Source organism: Triturus cristatus, chromosome 2_1 (genome assembly GCF_964204655.1).
Source record: "Triturus cristatus chromosome 2_1, aTriCri1.1, whole genome shotgun sequence".
In the NCBI taxonomy this organism is placed as follows: domain Eukaryota; kingdom Metazoa; phylum Chordata; class Amphibia; order Caudata; family Salamandridae; genus Triturus; species Triturus cristatus.
Window position 1 is genome coordinate 997,103,482 of NC_140581.1, and position 13,735 is coordinate 997,117,216.

At 41.7% G+C, this 13,735-nt stretch overlaps 1 protein-coding gene across 2 annotated transcripts in view; it reads right to left on the bottom strand.

The window, feature by feature from the left end:
- DENND4C (DENN domain containing 4C) overlaps nt 1–13,735 on the bottom strand; it is a 1,124,311-nt gene that overhangs the window by 920,570 nt on the left and 190,006 nt on the right. For both annotated transcript variants that reach the window (XM_085634595.1, XM_085634603.1), the window contains one exon: nt 12,404–12,573. In XM_085634595.1, the coding sequence (XP_085490721.1) occupies nt 12,404–12,573 (170 nt within the window). The remainder of the gene's footprint in view (nt 1–12,403; nt 12,574–13,735) is intronic.

Here is a 13,735-nt window from a genome sequence, read left to right on the forward strand (position 1 = left end):
CAGGCCTTTCGTTAGAAGAGACTAGCATGGCTGATATGTCCTTGAGCTTTGCAGAGGTGACAAGTTGTCACTTCTAAAAATGGAACCCAGAAGCAATTTCCCTCGCCTGGTAGGTACAGCCCAGGGCTCCTTCAGCCATAGTTTGTTGATAACCAAACAAGCCAATATTTCCACTCCTGCCACACCGCTGCTGGGCCACCTAAACGCCAGTGGCATTTTACCACAGGGAACTTGAATCAATGGGGGGGCAATCGGCATTACCACCTTGGGGGATTTGTTTCAAGATGGTCAGCTACTGCCATTCCATCTGCTTGTCGACCAGTTAACCTTCCACGGGGCAGTTTCTCACGCAAGCTCTTTTGCTCCACATTCTTCTTTCCAGGTGATCCACTGGCGATAGAGCATGGCACCTACCCACAGATCCAAACACTGCATGAGATGGTGAGGTGCAGAAGATGTATTATTTGAATATATAAAGCTCTTCAAAAACATGAGGGTGTTTCAATACACACTTTACAGGCTGACTGGGAGGCTAAGCTAGAGTGATCACTCCATGATACTGACTGGACCGGAGCATTGAAATATCCACTTGTAAACTTATACAATGCTAAATTCAAATTGATACTATTTTATATTCCTTAAGCATATCTATCACTCACGATAATCAACCATATCCCCTGTGTTACAGTTTTCTGCATGTGCTGCACAGCTAGCAGATTTTTACCATATAATGTGGGGTTGCCCCATCCAGGTGACATTTTGGTCAGAAGTAATGATTTAGTTAGTGAAAATCACTTGTCTTTCAGCCCTGGTCTGTTGGGAAATTTGACCCATGGGCCTATATCAGCGACTCAAAAAGAATCTAATAATAGTCAGATTTTTCAACCTGGCTTCTTTGATAATCAAGCTGCACTACCTCCAGTCTCTGCCTGGCACCTGGCCACTGTGAAGTGGCTGCAAGTAGAGAGCAAGGCACTGCATCGAGAAGAGGCTAGATGCTTGTAGAAACACTAATTCGACAGGGAATGAGATCAATTCTGCTCCGAATTTGTAGAAATACCAAGGGGCGACTCCATGCTGCCATAGATACCTCTCAATAGCTAGTTAGGGGAGAAGACCTAGGTCTTGCACAATTTGATCTGGCACTCTGGCTACCTGAACTCGCACTTCAACTAATATGCGATACTCAAGCGCTTCCCCTCTTGACAACGGGTCTGACGACATACCCTGTACACCCCAGTTGCACCTAACCCCAGCCCCTTGACCACTTGCTTCCTGAAGGGGCTGAAGTTTGAGGGTCATAGTGGCTTTCTATAAAGCCCATGATTTGAATTGGGACCCCCAACCATCTGATAATTGAGTATAATCCACTTGGAAATTGATTCCGTCATAGTAGCCAAGTCTGTTTTTATGGGTCTAACATTCATGAACAAAATTATCTACGTTTTTTATGTCTACTCAGAATTTTAACGCTCTTTACATACAGGGTGTTAAGGGACCTCTCCACAATTTTGAAAGAAAGTGGTAACTAAAGATTAACATGAACAATTGACTTTGGGAAGGAAAATGAAAAGAAAAAAAAGTTTGTTCACCCTAGACTTCACGGAGTAGATGATGAAGTACCCCCTCTTTTGACATCTGGAAAGATCAAAGCTGTTCCGAATACACCAGTTACATAATCTCTTCCATTTTCTTCCATTTAAAGGGATACAATGTTCTGGTTGGAGGACGCTTAACCTCTTTCAAAATGTCCATACAGTCTTGCAGCCTATTAAAGTGTCCCTATTATAAGAGGTCAGGAGTTAGGCTGTTAAATTCAGCGATGGACGTTTGAAATCAAGTGCTGGCTCTGAACCTGTGAAGGCAAGAGTGTCTGCATGGCAGCCTCCAAGATCAGCGCCACCAGGGGGATGATTGGATCACAGAATGAGATTGAGTTTGTCCGTCTTCAAAGCTGCCCTAAACTTGGCACCATGGATCCTCTAAACATTGTTGAAGCGGGATAATGTGTAATCTGATAAGAGTTACTAGGGATGCACAGGAAGCCAATTACATCAATAGACTGGAGATCTGGCCTGCTGTAGGATTAAGTGCACTAAGTAGATTGTGACTGTTCAGTCGGATTGATAACAGCCTCTCCAACGAATGGATTTGATTTTATAATTTATAAAGCACATTGTATGCCCGGAGGAGTCTTGGCAGTGTTATACACTTTTGTTCAAAACTGATCCAATGTAAAGAACTGATTGAACTGGGATTACTGTTGATTTCATGCAGAAGACTTGTAAAGCCAGACAATACAGGATGGTTACAGAAAATAGTGGAGCTGAGCTTCTGGTGGAGTTGAAGCTTTTATCAGTCAGTTGTCTAGACAGAGGTAGGCAAACATTCTCTGTTTTTGTGGCAAATGGCTACAAACGTCTTACAATTGGCGAATGTTCTTGGTGCTTATTTCAGACCAAATGTAATTTGTACTGGAAGCGCTTGCTGCTTGCATGGTATCGTAGGATTTTGATATTTTACTGCAATTGAGATGTGGAAACGACACACAGCACGTTCACTTGCCTAATGCCCTAGTTGTCGAGCTGCCCAAAACAGTTTACAGATGTAGAATAGACAGATTATGTGCATTCGGAACGTTATTTCCTTTCCTGTGATTCGTGGCAAGATGGTCTTGAGCTCTAACCTGACAGCTCGGAGCTTCAGTATGTTTAAAAAGTATTTACTCTGCTTGAATCAAGCAGGCAATTTGCGCTTATTCTTGAAGGTGTAGCCTTCGAATGATGTATCAAGAACAGCTTTGACTAGTTCAGTTGCAAGTTTTTACTTTGACAGATTCTGTATGATTTGAAGGGCTTTCTCTGTGTGTTCTGTTACGGAGATGTTGTCATTCGAGCAACGTTCCGACAGCTCCCACTGAGTGACCAACTCCTGCTTGGTCACTCGCATGCAAAACAATCCGAAACTAAAAGGAATGCACAAAAATATGCATCCTTAATAGACTTTGTATTTTCTGTGCAGGTCGTCAGAGAGTCACAGCTTGTGCTAACGAGATGAATCTATTGATGCCTTTCACTTAATGTAGGTGTTCCTAGGATGATCATGAACATCCTTGCAATTAAAAACGATTCAACTGTCTTTAGAGTGAAACCTAAACCTCGAAGTGCTTGCAAAGCTAGTGATGTGGCTTCTAGGAGGCTACGATACAAAGGGTCTCTGTTGAGCCAGTGGTCAAGAACCCAAAGCTACAGAGGTGGGCTGCTACTGGAGCACTGAATTTGAAGAAAAGTCTTAGAGCTAAATTCAGGCAAAATCGAAGCACCACAAATTGGCAACATTAGTTGTCGACAATAAAAAGCCTGTGTTTTTTTTGCTCTTCAAAGACCTCAAGATGTACATGCTGCCTACACTTTTATGGTGCAAGTTTGACATCATAACATTTCCCACATTCAAAACGAAGTATGTCTTTGATTGCGGCCATTTTACAACTCTGCTTTCTTAAGTATTTGTTTAGGCCAATGAGCTCCTAAATCCAGAGTTTCCTCACCAGACAGAAAAATGCATGAAAACATTTACCCCTCTACTCGTTCGGCAGTCTTTGAAGTGCTCTTTTCTGGACAACTTCTTGGAAGAGACAGATGGTCATGTTATTTATTCCTGAGTGATGGTTGAGAGGGGTTTTGGCAAATTCCAACCTGTGCATCCATAGTGTGTTAAATCCAAAACTCATCTGTCTGTGGAATTTACTGCCTCGATTTCAAATAATACTCAAAAAGTGCTCCCACCTGTGTCGCCTTGAGAGGGATATGAACTCTAAATGAGTCATTCACACCTTGCTGGAATTAGAGGTTTCCTTTGATCTCAGAGCGTGTCTTGAGCTTTGTGGCCATCCTTAGGATCTTTTTTGTTGCTAGTGTGGCTGTGAATGTAGGGAGGATCCACCCTCAGTACCTTTTATACAGCTGAAAATCTCCCCATGAGCCAAAATGTCTTACTTTACCACTGCTTCTAAATGTCACATAAGACTGGTTTGAAAAATCTTAAAAACCTGGCTGTCTCTGTTTTCACCTTTATGGACTGGACTGCCACCTCAACATATTCCTGGAAAATTTATTTGAAAATGAAATGCATATCCACAAGTCTTAACTGCCTTTTGTGTATTGTATTAATTGTACTGTATGTATTTGTCTGGTTACTTTTATGTGCAAACAGCCAAATAAAGTATTTTGACTGACCGCTCTTAAATGCACCTATGGATGAAATGATGAGTTTCTGAGTCAGTCACAATTGCGCAGGACAGCATTTCAAGCCATGAAGCAAATCCACTGCAATGCCCAAAAAACAGCTGCTGAGACAAGTTTGCCTTATTTTGGGAACAGCTTTCCTTGGGTTTTACACTTGAAAAGAAAATGGTTCAACAGTGGGACTATGTAATCCATAGCTGATGAGGTCATGGAGCCGAAATAGCAGCTGTATTAGCAATTGCAGCAAATATATCTACTCTAAACCAAAGAATCAAGCTTTTTTCCGACCCTATCAGACGACATGTTTATAGGAGGCACAAGGTTGCGTGACCCATGTTGTGCGACTACCAGTATTATAATCGTACCTCAATTTGGCTAAGATTGCTCAGAGGTGAGCCATTGAGAGCTTTGTGAATTTTATGGGGGCAAGCCAAAAGAACTGAAGGCTGGTTTCTTCATCAGAAGGACCTCTTCATCTCAAATGCAAGAAAAGGGGACTGCTCTGATCAATGTTGTAGCCTTGTCCTCAAATCAAAAATGAAGCACAATTTTTTCTATTGGAAGAGGAGGGTCTTAGACTGTGCAACATGCCTATGCGTACGGGGTAAGAACTTCGGAATAGGGTAAGAAGCTCCATCATAGTGAGTTTCACAATAATCCCACTCAAAAAGTGGCTTCTCTATCCGGCTGATCTATATCAGAGAAATCTTGCTATCACATCACACTGATTCCCATCTGCTTCAACACCTTCCTCTTCATCATGATTTGTGAGAAACATCATTTATACATGAATTGCACACAAATTGTCAAGATTTGTCGATAACTCTATACCAGCAGCTCTAGGCTCATTACTTTCCCAAACACTGCATTTGTTTTGGTTTACTATAATTAACTCTAACAGAATAAAAGCAATTTATTAGGATCTAAAGTGCGATCGTGTTGCACCCTCTTCAAATTATTTGGGTGAGTTTTTCTGCAGTCACCTGGATCACAACCAAACAACGTGATACTTGGGACAACATGCCAGCAGCACACACCATCCTTACATCCATCCACCCATCCATCCATCCATCCTTACTGGAGCACACCCCTGCTCCAAGGACAGAACAAGCTTTCTGAGGAGTAGGTCACAGGAGCTTCCCGCTTTTGAGTCTAGTTTGACGCGCCAAAGTTGAGCAGGAAATAGCAGACAGATCCTATCGTTCTTTGGATGGCATGGGCTCTAAAACTCCATATTCTAAGAAACATTCTGGATATTTGAGAGAATCCTACATTAGCTCACTGGCAGTTGCTTCTCCACTGAGCCGTCCAAGCTGCTTCTGGTTGGATCTTGGCACCAGATAGTGTTTGAAGATGCCTACAGGAAAGCAAACATGAGGTCGGCACATGAAATAACTCTTGCTGGTATAACCCAGTACTTGCAGAATGAATGGCAGATGAATACAGGTGTACAACAGCTAGGCATATCAATCTTAATCCCAACTTAATTTGCGGTTTAGAGATCGAGGACTCTTTTCTCATGAAGCAGCAAGTGCTTCAAGAGAGAAAATACACACATGATGGATTACGCTCTCTCCGCCACAGAGATGCTCATTAGAGTGGGGGGGGGGGGGGGGGGTTCATTGTTACTGTTTATTCATGAAGGGTTTCATCTAACAGAGGTTTGGACAACTCTACATTTATAAGAAAAGAGGCCCTGAATGTTTTCCTTTGCACATCCACAGCAGAATAAAAATAATACTACCGCTCATCTCTAGGAAGCCCTCTACTTCCTTCCGCCTCCTCAAACCAATATGCAGAAACACTTAAATGTATCCAGTCCTCTTTATTTCATCTGCTTTCTAGTACTTGTAATATTTCAGCCATTATAAATAAAGGACTATGTGTACCGGGATGTAAAGAAAACCAGACTGAATAACAGATGAAACCAGCCGCGTTCTCAGTTCTATCGTTGGCTTATCCAAATATTTGGAAAACGGAACACTGCACAACCTCTAAGACGCTTGTTTGTTTTTGTTTTTATACATAGGCTTTTTTTAGGTTTATGGGATGTGGTAAAGTGGTGGGTGCTGTATTGTAGTCTTTTAGTGTCCATGATCAGTGTCAACATTTGGCCTCACTTCTAGGTTTACTGTTGTGCCGGTTTTTGGTTCTGGAAATAGTCACCCTATAACCACATACATACACAAGGAAATCATCAACATTAATGGGAACGAAAGAACCTCATGCCAGAACGTTGCATGTCATTTCTTATATAATGAATCAGCTCAAAAAATATGCACTTAAAAGAAACTGCTGCTAATATTTCCTATTTTTTCTCTTTGAGAGGCAACTTATTCCAAGATTACTTTTGTCTCATCGTTGCATGCTTGGAGCTGAGCAGGTCCTAACTCACCTGGTTATCCGAGCCCGAAAGAGTGGACTTAATTTTCTGCAAGCTTGGAAGTGGAGAAGAAGAAAATCTGCAAAGGCCTCAGTATGGTCCTTTGACACCTGCAAGTTAGCAGAGAAAACTGCTTTGCTGGCTCTGTAGCTTGTAATGGTAAGGCTTTTTAGAGATCAAAAAGGGAACGCTGCAAATTGTATTCTTGGATATGGCATCCAACTTGGTAGCCTCTATAGAAGCTAATTAGAAGCTTTGATTGAGGGGATACCTTCCAAATAGTTTCATAATATAGTCTTTCAGAGCACTTGCATTTATTAATCTTTTGGTGAAAGTTTGAAGATACAAACTCTAATAAAAGTGATAAGGGAAAACTCGGTATGAGAATCTTCTAGAAAGGTTGTGCACAAATAAAGAAGCTTTCTCCACCAGGGCTCTCCATGTCATAGCACTTGCAGAAGCACAACCATTGTATATCCCAGCACAGCTTCCAAACTCCCAGTACCAGCCATCAAGTTCCTAAAAACAAGATGTACAAGCCCTGCTCCAGTCCTCAGATGCTTGGATACAACTCCAGATGTCCAGACATAACCATAGACACCAAATGCCAGAGAACAACCTCAAAACCAGTCACTACCAGAACATGCAGAAGTACAGACTCATATGAAGTCACCTAAACCAAGGGCAGATGCTTCAGCGTGAGTCTATCTTAAAATGCTCTAATACAGTCTCATATTTCCATTAGGCGTATTATCACAAATCTGGTCACAAATTATCGTGCAGGCAAAGACTCAAAAAGCACTCAGTGCAGCCTCAATACCCATAATGTCCATAATGCCTGTTCTCCAAGCCCATGGCAGTCCTAACCAACGGCATAGGAGAGCTGAGTGTACGAGAGTGAAGGAGGAGTCAAGACCCTGAAGGCGCAGATGTAGTCCATAGAAAGGAAGAGCAATCCACCTCAGTCTCGTGCATCCTGCTGATTTGGGTCATTTTATCTGTAGCAGTTGGCACTGGCTCACAGTCCTTGGTTATGCAACAAAGCAGCATTTCTCCTTTTCTCAGATGTGTCAATGGGAAGAATACCAAATTTTGGATCCCTCTCATTTTCTACGCAATAAATAGGAGGCTGCTGAAGAGGTAGAGGAGTGACAAGGGATGGCAACTACATAAGATAACACTGGCTCTCAGTTTGCATTTGGATTGTAGAACACTACCCCTCTTTCCTTGAAGGGCAGGGTTAATAAATATAGCATTTGGTGTATCAATTCAATTCAATTCAAATGATCTTTATTCGGATATATACAGAACATCCATAAAAGTACATACAAAATACACCAAGCATTCTTAGACACAGTCAGATAAGTGCAGATATCAATACGCAAAAATAGTTCTAGATCAAACATGTCAGAAATTTCTAGAAAATGCATCTATTAAAATGCATAAAAAGTCATCCCAATGAATAATAAAACATATTTTAAAAAACAACATGTCTAAGATACATCAAATGTGCAAATATGCAGTGTGCAAGTAATAAAACAACCTGAGTCATTGTTAAAAACTAATCTTAAAGCAGCATATCTAATGGTACACCCAATGTACAAGAATACAATGTACAAAATAATGAACAGGCTGTCAGACCAGCAAAACACAATAAGTTAAGTTGGCAGAATAATCGACACACTTCAGGTCGTGTTCATTGAGGCACGAGAACGGACAGCAATTTGAAGAAAGTGGTTGACTCTGTAAATTACATCGTCAGTACTTAACATCCGTAAAACTCTAAAAGCCTCATTAAAATCCGTCAGGGCATTAGCTCTCAAATAAGGGATTAGAAAGTGTTTGGTATATTTTACATAAAAGCCACAAAACAATGTCAAATGCAGCAAACTTCGTTTTCCACCCTGGTTACATGGGCAGAATAAGTTCCCCAAATTATGAGTGTAACCTAAGGGGAAGCAGAGTAAGTTTACCACACTCCCATCCCTAAATCTAAACAGCAAACTCCGATTCCATCTGCCCAATTTCTTGCATAGGTAGCCTTGGGGCATATTAGATGGCTTAGTACATAATATTTGTAGTGGTATGTACCCAATAATTACTGGCTATGTAAATTCGGTTTTTTCTCTATTCACTCGATACAAATCAAATAAGGCCCTTTTCACTATGGTCTTATGTGATGGATCAATTGTTTCGGGTGCTGAGAAGAGATGCCCCATTTCTACGCTTAGAAGGCTCATCTGTACCGCGTTAAGCCAGGGAATGTATTTTGCCCGCTCACTTTTTAGGCAGTCTAAAATTATGTCACGGGTCAGTGAGGCTGCTGGATTACGCCAAATTTTTAACCAAAACAGAGCAGGTCTGGATTTTATAAAGTCCTCTATATATGGGAGATTCAATTCTCTATGGCACACGTATGATGGTGCCGAGATAACTCCCCCCAGTACCTTCCTACAGAATTTATTTTCTTCTATCTGGATGTTCGTGCAATTCGAGTATCCCCACACCTCGGCACCATAAGTTCCTGTGGGGACGCACTGGGTTTTATAGATTTGTAAAAGTGATAGAATGACTTCAGTATGCTTTGGTTGGCGTAAAGTAATTATAGAGTTGATGGCTTTACCCAGTTTGTTCCTCCCTCTGGCAACATGAGGTTGCCAGGATCTGAAATCGGAAAACAACAGACCTAAATAAGGGAAAGTGCTGGTGCTATTTAAAACATTGTTCCCTGACGTAATATGGCAGATTTTATGTTTCTTTGGCCCACAAGACATTATATAAGATTTTTTAAAATTTGTGCATAAGTCAAGATCGGCCATATAGGAGACAAATCCTGATATTAACCTCTTCGACGCCGATGACGGAACGGTTCCGTCATGCACGTCGGTTGGGCTGTGCTTATGACGGAACCGTTCCGTCATGGCCCCGCCCGCGCTCCGAACTTTCAGCACCGCGCGGGAATCCGCGCAGCGCTGAAGAGGTTAAAGTGCGAAGTGCATTAGGTGTACGGCCTAAAAGTACCGCATCGTCGGCATAAAGCAATACAGGGAGGGGTTTGCCATTAACGAGCGGAACATCAGTAGTCAGTTTATCCAAGGATGTACTTAGTTCATTTATATATAAAATAAAAAGCAGGGGAGCCAAGACACAGCCTTGTCTTACACCCCTGCCGATTAAAATCTCGCCCGAAACTTCACCATCGTTATTAATACGAACACAAGCTTTTAAATCACTGTGTAAATGGGCCAGAAAATGGACCAGAGATTCATCCAAACCATATCTCAGCAAGGCTGTCCATAGGCGTGATCGGTTGACAAAATCAAAAGCAGAGCTTAGATCCATAAAACCTAGGTAAAGTGGAGATTTTTTAGCTATAGTGTATTTATCTAAAACTAAGTTTAGGTTCAAGCACTGCTCAACCGTCCCTACGTTGCTTCTAAAGCCTAACTGGCATGGGTGTAAAATTTTATTTTCTTCGGACCAGATGTTAATCTTATTAAAAATGACCCTGCCCAAAATCTTCAATGTATTATCAATTAATGATATCGGGCGGTAACTCCCAGGATCAAGTCTGTCCCCTTTTTTAAAAATTGGTACGATGGTGCTATTGGACCAAGAATCAGGCAGTGAAGTGTTTGATAAATTGTTAAAAACATTACACAAAAGTGGGGACCATAGGTCAGGCTCTGATTTTATTAAACCAATAGATACTCCATCAGGCCCTGGCGCTTTGTTTCCTGCGCTTTGAAGAATTGCATCCTCTACTTCCGTTATTGAGATATACGGAAACTTAAATGATTGACAAATTTCAATAGGAGTCGTCGATGCCATGTAAATATTTGTGAAATGCTTCACCCATACGTCCCCTGGTATGCTACAGGTTATGGGAGTAATATTGGAGCCAAAAGATTTCAGGTTCTTGACCTCTCTCCAAAACCCGGCAATATCCTTTGTTACTGCAGTTCGTACGAGTGATTCCCAATGGGTTTTTAAAAGCTCATCGGATCGTGTTCTTAAAGCACGTTTGTAGCTGGACCTCAGGGTCCTCACCAAAGACTGATCTGGTGGGTCGGTCTTTAAGGCGGCTCTCAAATCGGTTTGCTCTAGAGCAAGAGTTGTCAAACCATCTAGGGGTGATGTTAGTATTAATTAAGACTGGCTTGGATATCTCCTTCTTTATAGTCTTGCACAGTTCAGTGAATGCTTCCACAATCGCATAGTCAGGGTGGTCGGATGACAGGCAGGTGAAGACTAGTCCAGGATAAGATTTTACAACTCGGGCTAGTACCCCCTTATTGTCAATCCCCTTCCAAACCACCCTTAGCCTATCTGTCGACGCGACTAGGTTTTTTGCCCCTATTTCTTTCCGCTTTGGCTTTTTGTGAGGAAGTTTAAGAGTGGATAGAATGGGGTAATGGTCGCTATATATACACCTGACTACTGAGGCCTCTAGTAAAATGTCCACGAGCGTAGGGCTCATGAATACATAGTCAATTGTGGAAGCACTCCCATGTCCGATATAAGTGGCCACGGGGCGAATTTTCTCCATGGTGTTTACTTTTTCCATAACATTGATTAAGTCCCTCGTGGCCAAAAGGTTGGATAATTCTTCACCTCTTTTGGTGTATCAAATAGCAAATAGCAAGCAAGGACTATGAGCTGCTCCTCTTTTTGACCCCTAAATAATGCCAATGATAATGACAAGATGCAGGCGTGAAGGTCACCCAGGATTGAGCGTCTCCTCATCTAGGAGCAACCCTATCTCTCATCCATTCATTACACAGCCCTCCTTCAGGTACACTTCTTCTATAGCTTAGTTGCTATGACATTTTGCAACTTAACCACCTCAAAGCCACTTCTTTACCTACCTCAGTATCCTACCCGAGGTGTGGCGCAGCAGCCAGGGCAGCTGACTTCAGAGCACAGGGCTCAAAGTTCTATTCCCAACTCTGGCGGCAGCTCAGCTCAGCACCATGTGACTCTGGGCAATAGCTCACTTAATTTCCATGACAGCCCCCAGCGCCATGAGACCCGTAGGGGGTGAGTAGTTTGCGCTTTACAAATACCGGATTTTATTTATTTTCACTTTTTAAAAAACATTATGGAATAATGTATGTGAGTGTAACAAATTAGGTGTCTATGAATATAAATGAAGATCCCTTGACATAAATCAAGAATTACTGGCTCTATTTGTGATAGCTAGAGTGGTTTACCACTGATGTTCTCGGCCTCAGAGTATTCTATACCTTCACTGGGCTTTTTGAAGAAGAAGAAAAACAATGGTTTGGTAGATTATGAGGCCCTATTGCAACATTATGCAGGCCAGTGGAAGAAGCTGATGCAAGTTGAGTCCACTAAAGTGATATTACAATATTGTCATTGTCCTTTTACAGCTTCCTACAATGCCATGTACAACGCATCTTTCGGTGGTGGCAGATCTGTGAAGGTGTTGCTGAAGTCAATGAGAGTCAGAACACAGGCTTAGTTTGAGACGTTGTATCGGTCTAATTGGTCATAGAAGGTGGAGTAGGAACCAAACGAGTTACACCTTTTTTTAAATTTGTCTATCGAAGGACAAATGTGAATCAATGCGGAAGACCTCAGTGTCAGGGACTAAGGTCGCGTAGTCAGGTGCATGAAGTTCAACCCGTAAAATTTATGCTGGGTCTGGATTGCAGAGTAGGAAGGCTATGTCCATTGTTGTACTGTTCAGTTTGAAATGAATAAAATGGGTAACAAAAGGAGTACAAGTTTAACTCTGTAAAGCTGTGCATACCTTTACTGCCGTTGAACCAGTCAGGACAAACGTTGAAAAAATTGGAAGCGGATATCTGGTTTGGGGCGCCCAACATTCAATAGTCGCTCCCATGGGTAGACAAAATAGGGGCACCGATTCAGGGAGTTGGAAGGACTCATAATCCACTTCTGGATATCTGAAAATTAAACCTATCAAAGAGAAAGGATTGGTTATTTGCCCATCATCAAGCATATGCCCATTCTATCTATCAAATCAATAATACAACCTTCCACTAGTTCATTATGATAATTTAATCAGAGACCCTAGAAAGGTGTCAATTCAACAACCACTAGTACCTTAAGTATATATATCACAGGTTTAACTCACCTCTGGAATGCTGCAGTGTAAAACTCGTGTATGGCCAAGATCAAGTCCAAAGACTTTGAATCAGTTCATCAAGTAACATTCTTCCCAATAAAAAGACCTCACACTAAACAGAATGTTGGTGCCAATATCAGACTGCAGCCTAAAATCATTGCATGCACTTACTCCTTTTAAAAAAATGTTAGAATTTCCAGATATTACTACCTCACATTAAACAAGCATTGGCATAGCCAATAGGTCTCGCTTTTGGGACCTGATAAGTGTTTAGTTATCCAGCACAATATACTTTGTGCAACAACATCAAGTGTTGCATGGTTAAACACTTATAAGATCCCAAAAGCGACACCTATTGGCTATGTCAATGCTTGTTAAATTTGGTAAGTAACTACAGCAGTCTAGAAAAGATTGGACGTGAAAAGTAGATAAAATGAAACCACGTCAGTGGAAACGCGATAATAATAAAAACAGGTTCTTCAACAGGCAAAGTGTGAATTGTTCCATTACTTAACATTCCTCTCCTTCCTGGTGCCGGTATAATGTTCTACTTGCCTGGCATGGCTTATCTGAAGCACAAAAGCTAAACCGTGCTTAGTATGCATTATGGCAACAGAACAGACGTTCTATCTAGCCTTTGCTGCTGGTGCTAGCAGCAGCCCAATTCATGTTCTTTTGCAGCGTAACAGGAGACATGAGGCACCTCCCGTCCCAGCCCTTTAAACTCTACATGTGGTTTCTTTAATTGGATAACATTCAAGCTAAGCCGCGGTTAAAGAACAACTACAACAAAGAATGCCTTCTGTGTAGCATGGGCACTGCCAAAACACCAAACTGGAAATAATGCTTTCTCTTATGGAACAAACGGTTGTTTCCATATTTTGATCAGCTGCATAAACTTCGAATTTCTCTCGATTTAAGAAATCTGGACATTTCGCCATCCAGATGGCAGCCGTGGTAACAAAAGGTAATATTCTGTGTCTGGTGTTGGGT